Below are 23992 nucleotides of genomic sequence, written 5' to 3' on the forward strand. Positions count from 1 at the left end.
ATTTTATTTACTTATTTGAGAGTGAGTGAGAGAGAGAGGAGCAGGGGGAAGGGCAGAAGGAGAGGGAGAAGCAGACTCCTGCTGAGCAGGGAGCCCAATGTGGGCCTCGATCCTGGGACTCCGGGATCATGACCTGAGCCAAAGGCAGATGCTTAACCGACTGAGCTACCTAGGCGCCCCATAGAGCCCTTTGAATTTCTACACACAGAAATGTACCACCTGAAGTATTTTTTCCCTTTCCGATAATGTCTGCTGTAGGTTTATTGTAGATGCTCTCAATCAGGTTAAGGAAGTTCCCTTCAATTACAGTTTGTGAGGGTTTTAATCATGAGTGGATGTTAAATTTTACCAAGTGCTTTTCCTGCATCTACTGATAGGACCATGTGGATTTTCTTTAGTCTGTTAATGCAGTGGATTGGCTTGACTGGTTTCAAATGTTGAACCAGCTGTGCATTCCCAGTACAGACTCTGCCGGGTCAAGATGTATTATCCTTATTATATATTGCTGGATTCAGTTTGCTAATATTTTGCTGAGGACTTTTACATCTAGGTTCATGAGGGAGCCTGATCTGTAGTTTTCTTGAATTGCCTTTTGTCAATTTTGGTGTCAGGGTAATGCTGGCATCATGAAATGCGTTGGGAAATGTTCTCTCTTCTTGAAAAGACTGTCCTCCATGTCTCTTATTTTCTCTTGTTCATTGAGGGGTTTTTAATTCCTTTCTTTTTTGGTTAGGAGAAGGACATTTACTGGGAAATGCTGTGAATGCTCAGCAACAGCGTCCAAGTCAATCCCTGCATATTACGTCAGTGGCACACAGAGGAGGCTGATGAAGCCTTTGCTTTGGGGATTCTTCCAGTACAAGCCAATATGTGCTGTAGCCATAACCATGGCTTCTGTGAGGCACAGGATCTTTGGAAGCATAAACAAAACCGAGGAATTTTTGACAGGTTAAAAGAGACAAAATCCTGACCCCATGAAGCTTACATTACAGTCTATAGAGTATCTTATAACCAATGTTTTTAAGCAAAAGGAATAAAAGTAAAAAGTTCCCAGTAAAAATTTGTGGTGTGGCTATGTGATGCAATGACAGAGGAATGAAACGGGTCTTCACCAGCCACTCAGGGAGTGAGTGCTATTTCTTTTAACTCAGTAAGTGCAGGAAAACCATGGCAGGATTTAGGTCAACCTAGTGGGAAATTTCAAACACACATTTAACATTTTTATTGCTGCTTGGATGAGGGTCTGGTAGGCAAGGGGAGGGATGACACATTCAGGGACTCAAAATATATCAAAATAGACTGGTGGGCCTTGTCAAGCATGATGAAATCTAACAAGGATAAAGAAGGTAAGGCATCTGGGTCCCCAAACAATTGATTTCTCATCTCCAGGCTGTGAAAAATGTCACTTGGTAGAAACACCCATGAACCAAGATTCTGGGTCTGGCTGATAGTATTGTTTCAAATCTTTCTCACCCACACCGCGTGCCCACCTACATTCTACACACCAACTCAGCTTTCCACCCACCAGCAGCACTGCTCTTTCTCACCGCCGAGAATGCCTCCCTCTACCTCCAATGTCCGACTCAGGCCCCAAGGCACATGGTGCCCAGTGGGCCCCTTCCTCATCATCCCAGCCAGAATTCCCTTTTTCCCCTCTACGGTTTTTGCACTTTCACTGAGTTTTTCTCATAATAAACCGAACATATTTGAAGCGTACGGTTCCATCAGTTCTGCTGCACGTATACATTCTTCCCTCTCTCCTCTGGATCCCCAGGCAACCGATGTCACGATAGATTAGTTTTGGTTTTCTGGAATTTCATATGAATAGAATCATACAGTATGTTCTTTTTTTTTTCACCTGGAAACTCAGCATAATGATTTTGAGTTTTATCCAGACTGTGTCAATAGTTCATTCCTTTTTCTTGCTTCATAGCCCCCACTGCATGGCTAGGCCATCATTTGTTCATCCGTTCAGCTGTTGGTGAAAACTTGAAAAAAATTTTCGCCTAATACGGTGTGTGGCCACTGAGGTTTGGTTACTGCGTGTTTTGTTCTTGGCAGTTCCTTCTGGTTCTTCTTCAAATCTGCCATGCCACTAACAGTTTCCCTGTTCTCTGAAGATATTTTTCAAGATTATTGATTTTAAAACATACGCATAGTTGTTTAAAAACCTTGCCTCCTAATTCCAATACGTCAAGTGGGATTGGGTTTGTTTCTGCTGCCATTCTGTCATTTCAGCAGGGGTCTCTGTTGGGTCTGTCAGGCAGGTCTGGTTTCCTTTTGTGCCTGTAGGCTTTTTGGGGTTTTTTTGACTCATTGGTCACTGCCCTGGTAAAAGTTTATGTGGGGGGTGAGGAAGGGCTCTAGGATGAGGCCTAGCATAAAGTGTTCTCCTTCAGAGACTTTCTCTTCGTAACAGATATAGGCAACTACTATGAGTAAAGGAGAGGCCTCAAATCAAGTGTAAGGCCGGAATGTCCCTGGCTGTCCCAGGCTCTGTGTATCTGGGTACAGAGCTATTCAAGGTGGACCAGCGGCCACAATTTTTTTTCAGGGAAACTTTGTTTTATTCGTGTCTTTGGCTTTGCTCAGTGACAAGGCAGTCTTCTCTCTAGTCCCCAGCTGTTGAAGGGCAGCAAGTGAACACTCCTCTGCTTGCTCTTAACAGGAGGGCAGAGCCTCTGCAGTCCCGACAATGGGTGATGGGTCTCCTAACAGATCCCCCTGCTTGTACAGGCCTTAGGTCTTAACCTTAGTTCTCCAGCAGGAAAGTTTTCAGTAAAAGACGTGTCCTCTTGGCAAATGGGCCAATTCGGTGCTCTACTTTCTATCACTCTGATTAATGGCTTTCATATAAAAATTTGTCACTGAGTTGCCCGATGCCTTTTTGGCTACTTAATGCTTTTAAGGTCATTTTCAAAAACATTTTCTGCAGCACTTTCCATTTTTTTTTTCCAGCAGGAGGACTGATTCAGATAACCTAGTCCACCATTACAGGAGACAGGGAGCAAATCCGCTTCTCCCACTGCCATTTCTCAGGATCCTTCTAGAGGACTCAGGAGTTCTAGGTGTCCATGAAACAGGATTTCTACAGATGATCTGACTAGGGAGAAGAGGTCTGGCATCCACACAGTTCTTTTCAAAAAATGCTCATATGGCAGCCGGCTAGAACACATTTTGTCAAATGTAAATGTCACTAATGACATAATAACATCATCATGAAAGTGACTCAGAAATCACTTCCGTCCTGCTAATGCTTAAACTGTTCCTTGAAGATGGGACTGCAAGGCAGGGCCAGATGGAAGGCTGCCTGCCACTTCCTCCGGCGGGGCCTGCGAGTCCCCGTGGAAAATGATGGCATCTGAAGTTCTTATCCGCTCCGACATTCTAAACGTACGGATATTCTTGGAAACGTGGGATAGCTGACGGAGGCAATCACGCAAAGGAAATTAACCGAGAAATCCCTTTAACTGGTGAAAAAACAATTATCAACGTCTGTGGACTCGGTGCCTCTGGGCTTCAAGTATTCGGGGATGGACTGCCCCAAGGCCTAATGGTTCCTATTTTTGGTCGTGTGAAACAGAACTCAGATATAAAGTCATCTCTTTCCTAGATTTCTCATATAATGCTCAAGTACTGATGAAGGCGAAATCACCAGCATCTTTCAAAACACAGTTCAAGTAAGCGAAGAGTAACAATGGTAGAAACAGATTTTACTAAAATATATAGTAATCTGGGACTCCTTTTCTTGCAGTTAAAAATGGTGTTTGACTTGTTTTCACCACTTAACCTTTCTAACAAAATAGGTGTTTTTAAAGACTGCGCGGTAAAGAATGAAGCTTCTGGCTGCCTTTTTCTCCTAACAAAACCCATTTTACCTTCAAATACCCTGAATGACCCTGACGAGGCCTTTGAGTTCTTCACCGGTGGTGGTGGTGGGGGGTGGTGAAATGAGTGCTGAGAGAGCATGAGGAGGGGCAAGGAGAGGGTTTGTTTTAAAATAAACAAAACAGGAGCGCCTGGGTGGCTCAGTCGGTTAAGTGTCTGCCTTCAGCTCAGGTCCTGATCCCAGCGTCCTGGGATGGAGCCTGGGGGCAGGCTCCCTGCTCAGTGGGGAGTCTGCTTCTCCCTCTCCCTATCCCCCACCCCCGGCTCGTGCTCTCTCTCTCGCTCTATCTCTAAATAAATCTTTAAAACAAAACAAAACAAAATGCAGTTCTAAAAGGATTGAAGCAGATGTGGGAGTGGGGGACTGTGCTAAGGGACGAGGAGGTGACCGCGTCCTGCGACCCGAGGCTAGCCACTCAACCTCCCTCTAGACCTTCCTCTCCTTTTACGTAAAACCAAGACCTGACTCTAAGCAGGGACTTACTAGATGCTGAGGATTTAGCATTCTTGGATGACTATTCTGAACTTTGTTTGGCTAGCGGAGCAAACGGGTTTTACACAATAAAACGATAGAAGGTTGACAAAAGGATGGTCGGGGCTTTGTTTTTATTGTAAAACAAAACGGACCAAGGAAAACATACCATTCCTGAAGTTCAGGAGAAGGAATGAGACCTGCAGTTCCATTTTTGGAGTTTTCCAGTTTACCCTGCCACCAGTTGTGATCGTCCTTACTAATAATCTGGATAATGTCACCAACTCTGAAACGAATGCCAGCTTCTTTGCAGGGGATGAGGTCATCCTTGGCTGGATCATATTCAAATTGTGCTCTTACATAGATCTATAAAACAGGAGTTTGTGAGAAGGGCTGCCACGGTGACATGAAAGAAAACAGCTCTAACCTAATACCCAAACACCAACACTTACAATACGCACAGGACATTAGATGGTGAAGCCACATGATACATGGAGATAGGACACAAGTGCTACTGCTAGAGACAATGCCTCTGATGTGTACAGGTGCAAGCCTCTGCTGTTTTTATTTGGAGGGAATGCTGACGATACTTGTTTAATAAAGAGCAAGACTTAGCTTCTGCTTTTACTATAACAGGTGAGGTCTCTAAATTATAGAGAGGTATGCTTACCATTTTTAAATCTGCATATATTCAGCTGATGTTACGGGCACGTTGTCATGATCACGTGGCAGCCTTTATGCCACATACACAAACACTCAGGGAGGTTTTAACCCCAAAGCAGCACGTGATACAAAAGCAGCAAGCGCTCTGTGTTGGTATCTTGCTGTAAAATGCCTACATGATGACTAGCGGTGTGGCTACACACGGCTGATAAACGTAATGAAAACAGTTTTTAAAGCATTTAAAAAAAATCCATCGTGTCATTAGGTTTTTAAGAAGGACTTGGGCTTTGTATCTGTATTTTACTCTTCTTAGAGAAGAGAAATGACTTTGAATCCTAGCTTTGCCACTTGAAAGCAGCACAGAGCTTCAAGATATGCAGAGTTCAAGGCTCTGGGTTTTACGCTATGTCAATGTAATTAGTAAATATTATAAAAGGAAACAGACGAGCACACAAGGGGTTATCATACGGCAGCATTTCGTGAATCACTGTATTTCTAAATGCTTTAAAATAAGATGCTAGGCAGCTAAAGCTGCATCAGTCAGGCAGGCTTTAGAATAAACTATGGGCACCAGTTTACGCACACCTGACCTCCAAATCCGACTCTCTTCGGACGCCAAATTCCAAGAAAATTCCCCATAAATAATTCTATCTCTTGAAATTAAATTGGAGTATTAATGTTTCAGTCACTGTAAAACCAACCTGAAGGCTTTGGAACTATTGTGTGATTATTCTGTTCAAGTTTTCTTGTCAGAAATCCAGCCTTTGGATTTCAGGTGCCTTTGCACCTGAAATGCAGACTCTTAAAGTGCCTGGTAAACTAGAAGCTGCTTGCAGGTGGCAGGCAGCACGTCACTTTCCCCGGGGGACCCCCCCAGAGGCATACTGGGATGCAAAGCCAGGATGTTCTGAGTTTTCACTGTAAGTGGCTTTTAGATACTCACATGCAAATACAAATTAAGAAAAAGCCTTGAAATTTCAGAAAATTACTGCTTAACATGGTCATCAGCACATATGTTTTAGTTATTCTTAGAAGTCTAGGAGTTTTGTAACCTTTCACAATTTTTTCCCCCAGCTCCAGATGCAGGCCCGTGTAAGAACCCCCCCCCCACCACCGAAGGCTGAATTCTTAAACTATCAACACAGGTTTATCAGGTTGAAATTACAATAACCATCACAGCTACAAAGATGTGAGGAAAAAAAATCCTTATAGAAAATTAGTCATGTGTAATGTGTTAAAATGAAATGGTACAAGCTCTCAATGCTTAAATGTTATGGTCCAAAATGCAGACATTATGGGATGGAAAGGGTTAATAAAGGATTGGCTATTAGCAGCTCAGTTTAGAGAAGTTTCTATAGAGGGTTTCTATTCACCTGTCGTCCTTTTGGTTGGGTAGTTGATGGCAAGTCCTGTAGAATAAAGCCAACCCAGGAGAAAAATTTTCATTTACTTTTCAAGAGTACAAGGTAATTCGTGTGTTCTGTTACATTATGATTAAAAAATGAGCTAGATTTCAGTTGTAAAGAAATCATATACATTATTCCATTTCTCAGAAATGTTGAGTTATCGAAAAAATCAAACCCAGGCCATTTAGCAGCAAGCTGAGGAAAGCAGGTAAGTTTAAGCAAGAGAGAAAATGTGTTCTTAAGAAACAACTCAGCATCTTCAACACAAAAGCCACAGTGAGTGAAACGGCCCTATTAGAAACAAAAACAAAACCCCAAACTTAGAAGAGCTGTTGCCCTTTTCAACTTAGTCGCTGTAATCATTTCGGTTTTGAGAAGTTCAATGGCTATATGGATTTTCACCATCCTCAAAGTATTACATGTTTAACCATTAAAAACCAATTCCTTTGGTAGCCTATTTGGAAGTTAAAAACAAAGGTTGTTAGGAAATTTTCTTCCATAATTTCTCTTACTGATATCATTCCGTTCGAGATGATCTCTAAATTATTGACAATTTTATCTGATTAAAGACAGTTGATGTGTTTTTTTTAAAGGGCACATGGATTGCAAACGAGCGATACTGCTGCGATTAGTAAAACTCACGGTACATTTCAACAGCAATATCAGCAACTTAAGATTTTGTTACCCCGAAAGATCAGACGCTTGCACCTTAAGTGCTTCCGTTTAAGTAAATGAAAATTCTTTTCATATTCCAAAATGAATAGTTCTGAAAAAAATGGTAAAATTCCAAGTTCAAGTCAACATATCAAGTACTTTGTGTTAAAGATGTGATAACAGCGTGGCTTAAGTGCAGTTGGAAGCTAGTTCCTTTTGCTTTTCATATCCAGGCAAGGCTTAGAATTCACAAAAATATGTGCACGGACCACAATAACAGAGGGCACACCAATTCGTAACGTAGATAGCGGAAACTAAAACAGGTTGCTGATATCACTCAGAATAGACAACTACAAAGCCCGAGAATACCCAGATGCCTACTCTGCAAAATCCTTATGTTTCTTCATCTTTCTCCAATTAAAAAAAATTTAGAAATTTCAACAAATTGCCACTTAATATATCCTTTGCGTTAAGTCTGAGCAAAGTCAGAGATGCTAGTGGGGTGACACGGAAATATTTTGAGAATGACCAAAGTGATCTCGAACTCCAGTTCTTCCAATTTAACTAATTAAAGGGATTTTTCATGAGAAGAAAATGTCGAAAAGATTTTCCAGGAGTAAACTGCATTGTAGCTGTAGTAGCCTTGTATATCGGCAGAAGACAATATTTCCACTGAACACACGTAACTAGAACACTCATGGCAGGTGGCACCAACAGAATTGTCACACTTGGCTGTGTGGAGCTAGAGTTCTTACCGAAACAGAATTGTTAGTGCTGCTATGACCATTAGCTGGGGACTGCCTGGAAGTGGAGGGGGAATCTCTCTGAAATAAGACACAAGGGTCATTAACACAGAACACCAGCACAGAAACAGAGATATTCACATCAACAGTTACAACCACAATCTGACAACCGTTTCCTCTGAGGTTTTTTTAGCTGTAAAGGTGCTATACTGACTTACTTGCATGATTTCACGGAAGGAGGAAAAAATTTTTGCAGTCTGAAGATTCACATATTGTACGCGATGATCGTGTCATTCATTAATAATGTCTTTCCTGTCTCCAACACTCTATAACCTTGGCTGATTTTAAGTGAGACCCAGAAGAGGGAATTGATATTAAAATCCTATCGAGGACTGTAAAATGACAAATATTACTATAAACTTATTGTGCGGAAGATCCCAATTGCCTAATTTATTATTCAAAATTAGGTTTGAAAAGTACTTAATAGTTTTTAGGTACCTTAGTGTCAAAACTTACTGAATGACTCATTTGAAGTGAAAGAAATCTAAAAAAAAGAAAAAAAAAAAAGACTTCTCATGTTGTAATCACCTTGGAGTCTTTCCAGGACAAATATTACTAATGCGGGTAAAAGACAGACATCCACCAGAGAAGAAACCTTTATTCTTTAGATCATTTTAGGAGACTGATTAAAACAATAACCTTGAACCTCTAAAAAGATTACACTTCCGGCCAAGGTCCCAGGAGGCACAGCCACTACTCCCTAGATCCGTGGTCCTCAGTCACACTCTCCATACTGTGTGACACATTTGCAATCCTTTCTGGGCTCCATTCCCTTATTGTCCAAATCAGCTTTAAGGACAAGAACTAGGAGAAGAAAATATGCACTGTAGTGTGTATAGTGGTTTAGTGGAGTACTTTGAAACCTTTGAGATGTACATGTCTGCTCAAGAGACACTTGTTGTTTCTAGAAGATATACAGAAAACTTCTGGAGCTTGTTAGCTTTTTGAATACTGGGCTCGCTTAGACGAGCATTCTCAAATGCTCATGAACAGATCAGTTTCTAGGTGCCATCCCCAGAGACTCAAGTCAGCAGGGCCAGCGTGAGGGCAGGGGTCTCCCCTCTTTTGCCTGGGGGATGCTGATGCGGGTGGCCAGAGAGCCCTTCTTTGGGAAGTATTGTCCTAGCTGGGAGTTGTTGTCCAACCACAGGCTTGAATTCTGCCCGAGCACCGGAGGTTCAAACAGGTTGGGGGTAGGGCTAGGAGGGGAGTATCATTTTTTCTACTATTCACAGGTAAAGAGGGTAAGGGGGGAGCTCTTCTGACTCAAGCGTAGAATTTACATGTCTAATACTGGTCCCACCCTAAAACTAGTTCTACTACTTAAAAAAACACAAGAGAAACTTGTAATTAATAACTAACAATATCCCCTAGTAAAAAGACAAAAATCAATCGTATTCACTAAATGTCTTCTCTGCTGAGAAATGGTATGAGGACCACCTATGATTTTAGAACATTAGAACACCTCACGTGAGAGGTGTGTGTGACCTTCTCTCTTCCCCGGAACGTTTGTGTTCTAGGTTACAAATTTGAAAACTATGAACCCTGGAGCAGAAGTAGCTCTGCATTTTCTTTTGAAATACTGTATTAACTGAAGTTCCATAAAAAGCCACAAAGAGGAGCTCAAAACCTGATAGAACAGAAACCCCAACTGTCACAGTGCACCAAAACATATCCTTGACCAAACTACAAATTCTTAGATATATCTTCAGTAGGTTTAGAGAACAAAACATAAAGCCTCTGAGTTTGCTTGTGAGATCTACAGCATGACTGGGGCCTGGAAGAGGCATCGTAATTTTCCCCTCAACTTCTCCTGAGTACGAATTCAACTTTCTGGACGAGTTATCCAGTAAGTTACTTGTCTGTCCTGGAAATTAACTATAGGAAATGTGTACTTCACACTGATGTACACAGACCTGGAAGATGCACACGAAAAGAACAAGCTTCAAATAGTTCTGCTCAAGCTGAATGTGCAATGACTGAAGGATGACAGACCCTTCATGCCAGTCTGTATTTCCAAATATAAAAAGAATAGATTTTGGAATCTCATTTAATGACTGACATGAAACTGAATATAGGTTGGAGAGCTACAATTTCTATAGGGTACACCTACCGTGAGAAACTTTGGGGCTGTGTCACCCTAGAAAACGTACTTGCTTATGAATCACGTAGTGTCCCAAATTGAAACGATTTCACAGAAGGTTGCAAAGCCTCTACTCCTCTCGCAAAGTCAGTTATCAATTCCTCACGGACTTAACATCTGTCCAGGGCCTTGTCACAGTTATTTGAACACCTCGATCTTAACAGAAATAGATCACTTCTCAAATTCTTGGAAAGAAGAACTATCTGTGTGATTTCTTAATAAGGGAAGTGAATGTACTTCCTGGAAATATTATTGCAATTATCTTTTTTTCCTCAGAGACTCCATTTGTTCTTATTAAGCCTCCTGTCATTATCTGGAGCTCCTCTAGATTTTGCTGCGATTCCAGCCTGCAGAAAGTTAGAGTGCTGAGGAGTTCCCCCATGGAAGCAGGGCCGAGTAGGTGAATGGAACCTACTCTGTTCCGTTATCTTTGTTGTAAAATTGGTGTGCAGTGATCAACAGCACAGGCAGAAACAATTTCCCAGAAAGCCAAAACATTCAGCCATCAGCAGACAGTTAGTTAAGAACCCAGAGGAGACAGGGGTGGCGGGGAGGGGGGTTGCGCCAGAGCCATTACCTCACAGGACGATGACTGAGTGCGGTAGCTTGGCACGATCTTGAAGGTGATACTCCCCCGCATTTCCCGCTGGAGGCAGAAGAAAGGAGAGCTCTCTTAACAAACAAATGTAGCACACAGAGACACACGAGAAACCACTCGAATGTGTGGGGGGGTAATTAATGCAAGCCAGCTGAGACGCAGGGGCCTAAAACGAACTGGAGGGAGAAGGTAGGGGCTGCTCACAGGAATAGACATTGTTCTCGGGAGAAACCCTGCAAAGTCAAGGCTGAGTGCCTTGTTCGTGCAGCAGCGGTGGAACAGACCTCCGGCGGTTCCCTTTTTGTAGACACAGATACAGAAACCTCTAAGTGCCTTTCAAAAGTGAGTATGAATTGATCCAGACAACAGAGTAAGTAATTACACAAAAATGATATTTGGTCTGCTACATGATGATGGTGTACTCCATTAAATTTGCTTTGTCTTTCATAATGTTGGCCTCATGGACTTTGCTGTCGTGAGTCGGTGTGCTTATTTCACACGTAAGAGATATTCATAACTTGGGAGGCCGCTATACTGTGGCAGGAAGAGGGTCCGGGACCAGAGGTCCCAGACGTCTGCCTCTGCTCAGTACGACAATGAACACAGGCCAGGGACTGTCATTATGCATTTTTAATGCAAGGCCAATGTGAACACAGATTTTGGATATGTACGGTCAAAAATAGCCAGGTCTACTATGTCTTTCCTTCCCTCTGTGCTGCAGAGAAATTCAATACAGCTGGCTATGACTAGCTATACAAGAACGAGGCTTCTGACGTTGCTGATGCCAGCAGAACAGAGGCCGCTGAGAAACTAGTTCACAGGTACGCACAACTGGAAAGGTTATCTTTACACATTTGCTCGGTAAGAGACAGGAGATCAAGGAGGAAAGGAGAGCGTCGAAGCCCATGCTGCTCGATGGGCAAGAGGTTTCCAAGCTCTGTTGCACGTTAAGCATTTTCCCAGTTGTCAGTTCTTATGGATATTGTGGAAATTCAAGTCCACACAAATGGTGGGATCAGAAATACTCTGATTACAAAAGAATACCGCTTATTAAGGTGAAAAAACAAGCTAACAAACTGAAAGTCAATCTTGGAAAAAAGACAAAGAAACTTTCATGTACTCACAAGCATTTTTTGCAGCTGTTCCACTGTTTGGTTAGCCACACTGATGCCATTAATTTCTCGAATTTCATCACCGACATGAAGTGTACCTAAAGAAATGACACAAAAATAAACACGATAGATGTATCATTTATAACAAAATCTAAAGGCAGCAATATAAGTAACTAAAAAAATTAAGCTAACTATTGAAGGCCAATGTTTCAGAAACAGGTACGGATTGGGCTCATGTGGTAAACTCAGCAAAACAGATACATCTACTTACGGAAGACATGCTTTTGAAAAATGGCTGTGGAAATCTGCTTATTTCTCGACAGAGGCACTGTGTATCGTGGTTTAAAATGACAGTTTCTAGATCTCACCTGTCTGGGGGCAAATCTCAGCTACATCCCTTACCAGCTTTAAGATCTTGGGTAGGTTACCAAAATGTTCCGTGTCTCAGTCTTCAACATTTACAAAGTGGAGATGAAAACAGTACCTATTTCATATGATTGCCTTGAGGATTAAGTTAGCTTAATACATGTAGATGGATCAGAAGTGTTCGTGGCACATATTAAAGTACCACTGAAGTGCCTTGTCTTTTTCTACCATTCTGATCAATATTATCTACCAAATATGATACAAAGAATTGTGATAATACCTGTATAACACTAAACTTACATTAGACAAAACATAATCCTTTTATAATAATTTGGATGGCATTTCAGGGTCCTGTAATACTTCATTTGGAAAAAGTGACCAAGAACCAATGCTCAAATAGGGAGTTATGTGAAGTTTTACTTCCTTGTTTATAAATTGTGTACATATTTACATACTGACCTGACATCATTACAAAAAGCTCACAGCATCTTTTAGAGGTACATATTACAATGCACGTAAAGAAAATAAGACCCCACAGATTTGCTTCGAAATAATCCAGGGGGGACAGTAGGGGAAGTACAGATGACACTGGTGTGGCCATGAATTAACAGTAATTTGACTGGGTTATGGGTATGTGGGTGATCGCTGCACTCTTCTTTCTACTTTTCTCTATTTGAACTCACTGCACTATTCTCTCTACTCATGTTTGGAAATTAACTTAATAAAATAAAAATCTGGGGACTTTTGCTTCCAGTATGGCTGGTTAGTCACTGGAAGACTTTCTCACGACTGTATCTCACCTAGGGTACGCCTCTTGAAGTGTTACTGGTCTCACAAAAGGAGTACAAATTCCTAAGAGCACCTTCTACTTCCATCCCCACCATCCACTCCACACAAAACCCTGTGAGCTGGACCCAGAGTGACGGCAAACTAAGGGTGGATGCCACAGGAGCAATGCCTGCTAGCTGGATTCTTTTTTTTTTTTTTTGGAAGATTTTATTTATTTATTTGACAGAGCACAAGCAGGGCGAGGAACACAGAGAGAGGGAGAAGCAGGCTCCCCACTGAGTAGGAAGCCTGATGTGGGGCTCGATCCCAGGGCCCTGGGATCATGACCTGAGCCGAAGGCAGACGCTGAACCATCTGAGCCACCCAGGTGCCCCTGCTAGCTGGATTCTGAGCCTTGGGCCAACAGCAAGTGAGAGAAGCTGAGCCCAGGAATCTGGAGGGAGGCAAGATCCAGACTGGTGGCACTCCATGGTAACTAGTAGAAGAGGGAACAAACTCCCTCTGGAGGAAAGTGTACCCAGTTTAGGCCCACAGGACTTCCACTAATTAGAACAAACAACGAGCTCACAATCACAGGTCACCAAACATACAATAAGGCAAACTACTATGTGAGTCATCAGAAACAGAAAAAACAGATTTAAATTGTCAAGGGGGACAGATAGAATGATCAGATACAGAATATAAAATAACTACATGTTCAATATTAGGAAAAAAGTAAAGGACCTAATTGCAAGGATGAGCATGCAACAAGAGATTATCAGAGGGGAACAGACAGATTTGAAAATAAAACTAAGAACAAATGACTAGTACTTTAAGAACAGAACAATGTAACTGGTGATATAAACCAGTGAATGGATGAGCTGAACAGAAATTCAGATATGGCTGAAGAGAGTTTCAGTGCACTGGAAGATATAACTAAATAAATTACCTAGAATGCAGGCCAGAGAAATGAGACAGGGAAAATAGGAAACAAGAAATAAAGAAAATAGGAAAAAAGAGATAGAGAGGGACTGTCTAACACATGTCTAGTAGAGTTCAGAAGGAGAGAACATGGAGAATGGAGAAGAGGCAATATTTGAAGAAATAATGGTTGTAAACTTTACTGAACTGATGAAAACATGATTATGCAGATCCAGGAAGAATAATGTATCCTAAACAGGATGCATTATTACTTTTTCCTAAAACAGGATACATCCTAAAACAGGATACATCCAAACAGGATAAATAAAAAGAAAGCCATGTTGGAAGGTAGTGAAGCACAGAACATCTAAAGACAAAGATCTTTCACCCCCCCAAAAGATAAAGTTCTCAAAACAATCAGAGAGAAAGGAGAGATCACCTACAAAGCAAGGACAATGGTAGTGACATCAGGCTTCCCAATGTCAAACAATGGACGCCAAAATACAACAGAATGGTAACCATCAATCTAAAATTGTGCTCTCAGCAAAAGTAATCTTCAAGATTGAGGCTGAAATAAAATATTTACAGATAAATACCGCCTGAGAGAGTTTATAAGCAGGAGGCTAGCACTAAAGGAACTTCTAAGGATGTACTTTAGGAAGAAGGCAAATGCTCCTCAAAGGATGGTCTGAGATTTAAGAAGGAATGGTGAGTTTATACCTGAAACTAATATACCAAACACCTGTACATTAATTATACTAGAAATAAAATAAGATAGAAGGAATGGTAAGTAAATAAAATCATAAACATTTATGTAAATCCAAAAAATGGTCATATTTTAATAGTAATTTCAAATTTGTGAATTTAAAACAGGACAGAACTAAAATACTGGGCAAGAATAATATGTAAGTCAGGAGTTTGATCAGATTTAGTGTTCCAATGTCTTTGTATTCTTTGGGAGTGGGGTTAAGAGTCTGTTTCACTTTAGTATATGTAATGTTAAATATGTGTGATAAAATTTCAAGGTAACCACCTAAAAAATAGAAATAGAATGCTGAAATTCTGAACTACCAGGGGGAAAAATGGAACAAAAAATGAACAAGAAAATCAATTAAAAAAGGGATAAATATAAATAAAAAAGACAGAAATCATCACAACTAATATTAGTGGGCTAACCTTGCCCATTAAAAGATAGTGATGATCAGAGTGCATTAGAAAATGTAAAACTCAGCTTAAAAAATGTTTGCAAGAGACACCATAATGCATACAAACACAGAATGGTTGGAAATAAAAGGATGGACGAAGACATGCTGGCAAACACTAAAATAAAGTTGGAATAAGTATGTTAATATTAGATAAAGGTTTTAAATAGAAAATATCAGTAAGGATAGAAATGGTGACCAGGTATTTCTATGCACCTAATTAGCTTCAAATATGTAAAGCCAAAATGGAGAGATCTATAGATAGAAAGTGAAAAACTCTTACTATGATAGTGAGATATTTCAGCAATTACTGATAGGTGAGACAGACAAAAAAAATCAGTCACGATATAGAAGATGTGAACAAAAAAATTAACAACCTCGAGCCAATCATCATATAGAGAACTCTCCATGCAACAGTTAAAGAATAAACATTCTTAAGTACACATGGACTATTTACAAAACTGATTAAAGTGTTATGCCATCAAGCAAGTCTCAACAAACCTCAAAGAAATGGTGTCATACAGACCACACTCTTTGACCACAATGCAATTAAGTTAGAAGTAAATTATAAAAAGACACAAAGAAAATCTTCTTAGATGTGGTATGTAAAAAACACTTCTAAATAACTGTGGGTCAATGAAAGATACCATAATAAGAATTTAAGAGTACTTAGAACTTAATTACAAAAAAAATGCTTCGTAACAAAACTGGTGGGATACAGATAAATGAGTACTTAAGGGTAGAGTTTAGACTCAGATGCATATATTAGAAAAAAAGACTGGGATAAATGAAATAAGTGTCTAAGAAAGTTAGATAAAACCAATATGAAGTAGAATGAAAGAGATAAATAGAAATCAGGTCATAAAACAATGAAATAGAAAATAAACATACAATGGAGAGAATTAACAGAAGCCAAAGTGGGTTTTTGAACAAACCCCTGGCAAAGCTGATTAAGAGAAAAAAGGCAAGGCACGAATAAACAATTTTAAGAATGAACAAGGGGATACATTTATAGAGATGGCAGGGAATAAAAAGGTAAGAAAACACTATGCAGAAGCTTACTGCAATAATTTTTAAAAACTTAAGTTTTTTAAGGAAAATGTAATTTACCAAATTTACTCAAGATATAAAAAGCCTGAATAGCCTTAAGAATGTTAAAGAAATTGAAGCAGTTAAAAAAAAAAAGTCTTTCCTGGGGTGCGTGGCTGGCTCAGTTGGTAGAGCATACAACTTTTGATCTAAGGGTCATGAGTTCAAGCCCCACATTGGGCATAGAACTTCCTTAAAAAAAAAAAGTCTTTTCTAAAAAAACCAAAATCAAAACCAAAACATCAGGCCTTGATAGTTTTATGGCAAGTTCTACCAAACTTCAAAGGTACAAATCATTCCAATATTCTACAAAGTCTTTCAGAGAACTCATGAAGGGAGAAGGCTCTCCACGTCATTTTATGAGGCAATGTAACTTTGAAACTAAAACCCGACAGAAAAAGACAAGACAGGAAAATTAACTACCGTCCAGTCTCTCTCATAATTACAAATACACAAATTCTAAACAAAACATTAGCGCACAGAATCCAGCAGTACATACAAAAAAAAAAATAACACACAATGAGTAAGCTGGGTTTATCTGAGACATGCAGAAGGGGTTTATCATTAGGAAATCTTTAAAAGTCATTTACTACGTTAATAGATAAAAGGAAAAAAATTCCAAATGATCATCTCAGCAGATGAAGAGCATTTGATAAGATTCAAAACTCAATCATAATTAAAAGGCTCAGCAACTAAGAATTAAGAGAATGTCCTCAGCCCTAATAAAAGGCATCTAACTAAAATTCTACAGTAAACGGTACTCTTTGTGGGGAATCATGGAAAAGCTACCTTTCAAAAACAAGACTAGAAGAATGATGTCCGCTATACCACTTCTATCAGAGATGGCAGGTCCTAGTCACACAGTAATACAAGAAAAAGAGATTACAGAAACAATGATGTTGTGACTTTACTGAATTTATAGCAAATTATTAAAAATAAGAAACAGAAGACTCATCCTGGAGTCTAAAACCAATTCTGCCGTGTGGGCACCGTCTACTCCTGCAGCCTATGAAGAGTCCCCTGGAGGCAGCAGTAATGCCGGACACCATCTGTGTACACAGCGGTCCGGAAGGCACGAAAATGCTTCCGGTGTTACTTCTTGCGTCTGGGGTGAAGGAAAAAGTAAAGAGGTGCTAGGGACAAAAAAAAAAAAAAAAAGAAAAAACCCCTCATCTCAAAGAAAGGAAGCCTAATTTTTGGACAGGAGAATCATTTTTGGGTCAGCCTGTAAATACTAACACCTATAACTCAGCCCTTTCACAGAGGAGGCTAGGCCTATGTGTGTAAATCTCGCCCACCCGAGAGTTAATGAAAGTTCCCCTTTCTCAAAAACTCATTCTTTGTTTACTTCAGGCCTTAGTGAATTCCTTTCTCAGAATGACTGCAATTATTGTAGCAGGTATTAGAAACTTAATCTAGAAAAAAAAAAAGAAACTTAGTCTAGATTTGATATTTCTTATTTTACTGTTTAATTTTTGTATTATTTATCAAGCTCTAATTTCCTAATTAAGAGTATATCTCATTCCTGAGTGAATGAGAAATTCTTGAACTGTCATTATATATCTATACCCATAAATGAATGTACGTATGTATGTATGTATGTCCCAGAATAGATGCCTTCCATATATCTGGGGGCCAGGTATGATACTTTGCTTTAGCCCCCACGGTCTTTTGTAAGTGAGGATCCAAAGAGTAATTCAGAGATGTTCCAGGAACAGAACTGTAATATACCCTCCCCTCCCTTATCCACAGGCTGGAGCATGTACAGATGAATATGAACAAATAGAGGCCAACTGTGATTAAAACCAAAGACAGATAACTTAAATAGATCATTTATGTGGACCACAGAGTAAACAGATTGTTTATATGGGTCATAAAAAATACCTCCTCCACTAGGCTAAGGAGGGAAAGAATCACATATGAAACTTACCTTGCCTGTGAATCATGCCCCCGTGCATAATTCTTGCAACAATACAATGATTTAGCTCATTCATTTTTAAAGTGATTCCCTGTAAAAAGTTAAGTAAAAGAGAATTACTATTTCTATGTTGGTGATTTCACTGTAGATAATTTTATTGACAAAAGTTAGGAAAACATTCAAGAAAATATGGAAAATGAAGGAGGAAAGCCATCTGTTACTCCACCATGCCACGACAAAAATGTTATCTTTGGTATTTTGATTGCTATAATAATAGTAATACATAATTCTATATTGTGCTTTAAAAAAATAGATTTATTTATTTATTTTTAGAGAGAAAGAGAGAGCACGAGCAGGAGGGGCAGAGGAGAGGGAGAGAGAATTCCAAGCAGACTCCATGCTGAGCACAGAGCCCAGTGCAGGGCTTGATCCCACGACCCCAGAGATCACCACCTGAGCTGAAATAAGAGTCAAGCATTCAACTGACTGACACAGTTTAGCGCCCCTTAATGTGTTCAGTTTGCTAAGTTTGACATATGTATACATGTGTGAAACCATTACTATAATAAGGAGCATGAATATATCCATCACCCTTAAAAATTTCCTGTGTCCACTGGTAATCTACTCCCAACCCCGTACCCCCTTCCCCTACCCTATGGCCCCTCATATGGTACACACTCTTTTTTGTTGCTTTTTTAAAATTCACAGTGTGAGATTTAATCATGTTGTATGTATCAATGGTTCATTCTTTGCCCTTGATGAGTATTCCACTGTGTGGATATATCATTTTGTTTATTCTTTCATGGACTGAATTTTTTTCTCTAGCTTTAGGCTATTAGAAGTGAGCTGTATTCCTGGGTTAGTCTCCAGTTGGTCATGATGTATTCTTCTTTTGTTAAGATATGGATTTGAGTTTTTGCATCTATATTCATGAGGGACACCAGTCTGTAGTTTTCTTATATTGTCTTTATCTGGTTTTGGCATCAGGGTAAAAATGCTAGCCACCTAATAATAATAATGATAACAATAATAATGATGATGATGTTGAGAAAAATTCCTTCCTTTTCAATGTTTTGGGGAGAGCTTGTGTAGAATTGGTATTATTTCTTTATTATATGTTTGGTAGATTTCACCAGTAATGCCATCTTGGAGTTTTCTTTGAGGAATGGTTTTTATTTTTAAATTCAGTTTTTAAATACTATAGGGCAATTCAGTGTATTCCTTAAGTGAGCTTTGGCATGCTTCTGTCTTCCAGGGAATTTGTCCATTTCATCTGAGTTGAATTTCTTAGCATAAAGTTGTTTATAAGATTTCCTTATACTTTTTTATGTCTGTAGATTCTGTAGTAGTATCACATTTTTACGCAGGATACTGGTAATTAAGGTCTTCTTTTTTTTCCTGATTAATCTGATCTTCTCAAAGAAAAAGCTTGTTTTATGGATTTTTTCCGTTTTCTTTTTTTTTTTTTATAAAGATTTTATTTATTTATTCGACAGAGATAGAGACAGCCAGCGAGAGAGGGAACACAAGCAGGGGGAGTGGGAGAGGAAGAAGCAGGCTCATAGCGGAAGAGCCTGATGTGGGGCTCGATCCCATAACGCCGGGATCACGCCCTGAGCCGAAGGCAGACGCTTAACCGCTGTGCCACCCAGGCGCCCCTCCCTGTTTTCTATTTCATTAATTTCCACTTTGATCTTTATTATTTCTTTCCTTTCACTCGCTTTGGGTCTAATGTGCTCTTTTTTGTTCTAGTTTCTTAAGGTAGAAGCTGAGGTCATTTAAGATATTTCTTCTCTAATATAGGTGTTTAGTGCTACGCATTTCTCCCTAAGTACTGCTTTCACAGCATCCCAGAAATTCTGGTATGTTGTTGTTTCATTTTCATTCACTTCAGAATACTTTTTAATTTCCCTTTTGATTTCTTCTTTGATCCATGGGTTATTTAGAATTGTCTTATTTAGTTTTCAAATGCTTGGGGAGTTTTCCTGAGGTCTGTTATTCATTTCCAATTTAATCGCAATGTGGTCTGAGAATTATATTTTGATATTAATATAGCCACTCCAGCTTCCTTTTGTTCAATGCCATCATAATATATCTTCTTCCATCCTTTTACTTTGAAACTATTTGTCTTTATGTACAAAGCAATTCTGGCAGGCAATATATAATTGGATCTGCCCCCCGCCCCCATTTGACAATCTCTGCTTCTTAATTTGGGGAATTTAGACTATTTGCATTTCATAGGATTATTGATATACTCAGGTATAAATATATCTTCTTGCTATTTAATTTTTGTTCTATCTGTTTCATGTTCTCTTTTCCCTCTTTTTCTGCCTTCTTTTGGATTAGCTTATTTTTATTCTATTTTCTCTCCTGTGTTGTCTGATTGGCTATAATTCGGTTTTGTTGTTTCAGGGGTTGTTTCAGAGTTTATGGCATACATCTTTAACTTATCACAATCCACCTTCAAGTGATATTACACAATGTCACATATAGTATAAGAACCTTTTAATAGTATAGTTCCACTTCTTTCTTCTGACCTTTGTGCTACAGTTACACATTTTACTTTTACATGTAATAAGCCCTCAAACACATTGCTCTTATTTTTGTTTAAACTGCCAATTATCTTTATTTATTTATTTATTTATTTATTTATTTATTTATTTAAAGATTTTATTTATTTATTTGACAGAGATAGAGACAGCCAGCGAGAGAGGGAACACAAGCAGGGGGAGTGGGAGAGGAAGAAGCAGGCTCATAGTGGAGGAGCCTGATGTGGGGCTCGATCCCATAACGCCGGGATCATGCCCTGAGCCGAAGGCAGACGCTTAACCGCTGTGCCACCCAGGCGCCCCTAAACTGCCAATTATCTTTTAAAGAGATTTAAATGATAAGGTTGTCCTTTAACATTTCTTATACTGTAGGTCTACTGAATTATTTCAGTTTTGGTATGTCTGAAAATGTTTTTATTTTGTCTTTAGTTTTTGAAACATACCTTTGCTTGGTTTTGAATTCTAAGACAAAACCTCTCAAGGTTTTGTTTTTTTCTTTCAGTACTTTAAAGACACTGTTCTTCTCAATTGTATTGTTTCTGATAAGAAGTCTAATGCCATTCTTATCTTTGTTCCTCTGTATGTAACATTTCTTTATCTGTTTTTAAGATCTTCTATTTATCATGGTCTCTAAACCGTTTGATTAAGATGTACCCTGGTGTTGTTTTCTTCATGTTTCATGGTTCATTGTGGTCTTGGGCCTGCAGATTTATATATTCATCAAGTTTGGAATGTTTTCATCCATTATTTCTTCAGATATCCTTTCTCTCTCCTCTTCACTCTCTTCTCCTTCATAGAATCCAATTAACCATACGTTAGGCTGCCTGAAGTTGTCCCAGAGCTCAGTGATGCTTTTTTTTTTCTTTCTTGAGAGAGAGAGAGAGAGAGCGAGAGAGAGCGCGCACGTGCGCATGCAAGCAGCGGGGAGGGGGATAGGGAGACGGAGAGAGAGAATCTTAAGCAGGCTCCACGACCAGCACGGAGCCCAATGCAGGGCTCAATCTCATGACCCTGAGATCATGACCTAAGCTGAAATCAAGAGTCAGATGCTTAACCAACTGAGCCACCTAGGCACCCCTGCTTTTTTCATTTTTAAAAATTCTTTTTCTGTATTTCATTTTGGATAGTTTCTATTGCTATATCTTTGAGTTCACTAATCTTTTCTTCTCAAATGTCTGATCTGCCATTAATACCATAGTGTATTTTTCTGCTAATTCTAATATCTTTGTCAGTTCTGTCAGTTTTGACTGATTATTCACCACATTATAGGTCACATTTTCCCCCTTTGTTACATGCCTATCAATCTTTGATTCAATGCCAGACATCGTGAATTTTATCTTGCTGCAATGCTAGATGTTTTTTATTCCTATAAATATTCTTAGGCTTTGTTCTGGGATATACTTCACTTACTTGGGTCACTTACGTTTTTTTTTTTTTTTTTTAATAATGATTTTTTATTATATTATGTTAGTCACCATACAGTACATCCCCGGTTTTCGATGTAAGGCTCGATGATTCATTAGTTGTGTATAACACCCAGTGCACCATGCAATATGTGCCCTCCTTACTACCCATCACCGGTCTATCCCATTCCCCCACCCCCCTCCCCTCTGAAGCCCTCAGTTTGTTTCTCATAGTCCATAGTCTCTCATGTTTCATTCCCCCTTCTGATTACCCCCCCTTTCTTTATCCCTTTCTTCCCCTACTGATCATTCTAGTTCTTATGTTCCATAGATGAGAGAAATCATATGATAGTTGTCTTTCTCTGCTTGACTTATTTCACTAAGCATTATCTCCTCCAGTGCCGTCCATGTTGTAGCAAATGTTGAGAACTCATTCTTTGATTGCTGAGTAATATTCCATTGTATATATGGACCACAACTTCTTAATCCAGTCATCTGTTGCAGGGCATCTCGGCTCCTTCCACGATTTAGCTATTGTGGACATTGCTGCTATGAACATTGGGGTGCATATGGCCCTTCTCTTCACTACGTCTGTATCTTTGGGGTAAACACCCAGTAGTGCAATGGCTGGATCATAGGGTAGCTCAATTTTTAACTTTTTAAGGGACCTCCACACGGTTTTCCAGAGTGGCTGTACCAACTTGCATTCCCACCAACAATGTAGGAGGGATCCCCTTTCTCCACATCCTCTCCAACAATTGTTGTTTCTTGCCTTGTCTATTTTTGCCATTCTAACTGGCGTAAGGTGGTATCTCAGTGTGGTTTTGATTTGAATTTCCTTGATGGCTAATGATTTTGAACATTTTTTCATGTGTCTGTTAGCCATTTGTATGTCTTCATTGGAAAAGTGTCTGTTCATATCTTCTGCCCATTTTTTGATTTGTTTGTTTCTCGTGTATTGAGTTTGAGAAGTTCTTTGTAGATCTTGGATACCAGTCCTTTATCTGTAGTGTCATTTGCAAATATATTCTCCCATTCCGTGGGCTGCCTCTTAGTTTTTCTGACTGTTTCCTTGGATGTGCAGAAACTTTTAATCTTGATGAAGTCCCATAAATTCATTTTATCTTTTGTTTCTCTTGCCTTTGGGGATGTGTCATGAAAAAGGTTGCTTTGGCTGATGTCGTAGAGGTTGCTGCCTATGTTCTCCTCTAGAATTTTGATGGATTCCTGTCTCACATCGAGGTCTTTCATCCATTTGGAGTTTATTTTTGTGTATGGTGTGAGATAGTGGTCAAGTTTCATTCTTTTGCATGTAGCTGTCCAATTTTCCCAGCACCATTTATTGAAGAGACTGTCTTTTTCCCACCGGATGTTTTTTCCTGCTTTATCAAATATTAGTTGCCCAAAGAGCTGAGGGTCCATTTCTGGGCTCTCTATTCTGTTCCATTGGTCTATGTGTCTGTTTTTGTGGGTCACTTACGTTTGATCTTTTGGGTCTTGCTTTCATGATTTGGTAGGCAGGTCTTGAGCAATTCTGAGCCTAGGGCTAATTATTCCTCATTACTGAGACAAGATCTTCCTGAGCACTTTATGCAATGCCCCATGAATTTGTTTTCCAGTCCGGCTGGTGGTTAACAGGCAGGGAGTGCTGGATACTGTTCCCTCTGATTCTTTTGGATGTCTTTCCTTGGCTCTGGGTAGTTTCCTCTCATAAATGCACTAATCATAACTCAGATGAATACTTCAGGGGACCCTCTACAGATCTCTGGGGTCCTCTCTCTGCACAGCTCTCTCTTCTTCAGTCCTCCGTCCTATGCACTTTAAGTGCCTAGGTCTCCTCGAATTCTCAGCTCTGTCTCCTCAATTCGGGGTATCTGCCTGCTCTGCCTCAGTTCTCCCTTCCTGTGCTGTGGCCTGGAAACTCTCTCAAGTCAGTAAGGTCAGGCAGTCATAGGGCTCACCCTGTTTGCTTCCTGTCTCTTAGGCCCTAAGAGTCCCATTTTCCTTTGTTGCCTGATGTCCAATGTCTTGAAAACT

At 39.7% G+C, this 23992-nt stretch overlaps 1 protein-coding gene across 9 annotated transcripts in view; it reads right to left on the reverse strand.

The window, feature by feature from the left end:
• The window catches only part of CASK (calcium/calmodulin dependent serine protein kinase), a 344451-nt gene that overhangs the window by 23576 nt on the left and 296883 nt on the right, over positions 1-23992 (reverse strand). For 3 of the 9 annotated variants that reach the window (XM_044389369.3, XM_026513329.4, XM_057310869.1), the window contains 6 exons: positions 18016-18094; positions 11752-11837; positions 10607-10675; positions 7839-7907; positions 6397-6432; positions 4530-4726 (listed from right to left, as the gene is read on the reverse strand). In XM_044389369.3, coding sequence (XP_044245304.1) covers positions 4530-4726; positions 6397-6432; positions 7839-7907; positions 10607-10675; positions 11752-11837; positions 18016-18094 — 536 coding nt within the window. The remainder of the gene's footprint in view (positions 1-4529; positions 4727-6396; positions 6433-7838; positions 7908-10606; positions 10676-11751; positions 11838-18015; positions 18095-23992) is intronic. The other 6 variants (XM_026513322.4, XM_026513323.4, XM_026513324.4 and 3 more) reach the window with 3 other exon arrangements.

Source organism: Ursus arctos, chromosome X, assembly GCF_023065955.2.
Source record: "Ursus arctos isolate Adak ecotype North America chromosome X, UrsArc2.0, whole genome shotgun sequence".
In the NCBI taxonomy this organism is placed as follows: domain Eukaryota; kingdom Metazoa; phylum Chordata; class Mammalia; order Carnivora; family Ursidae; genus Ursus; species Ursus arctos.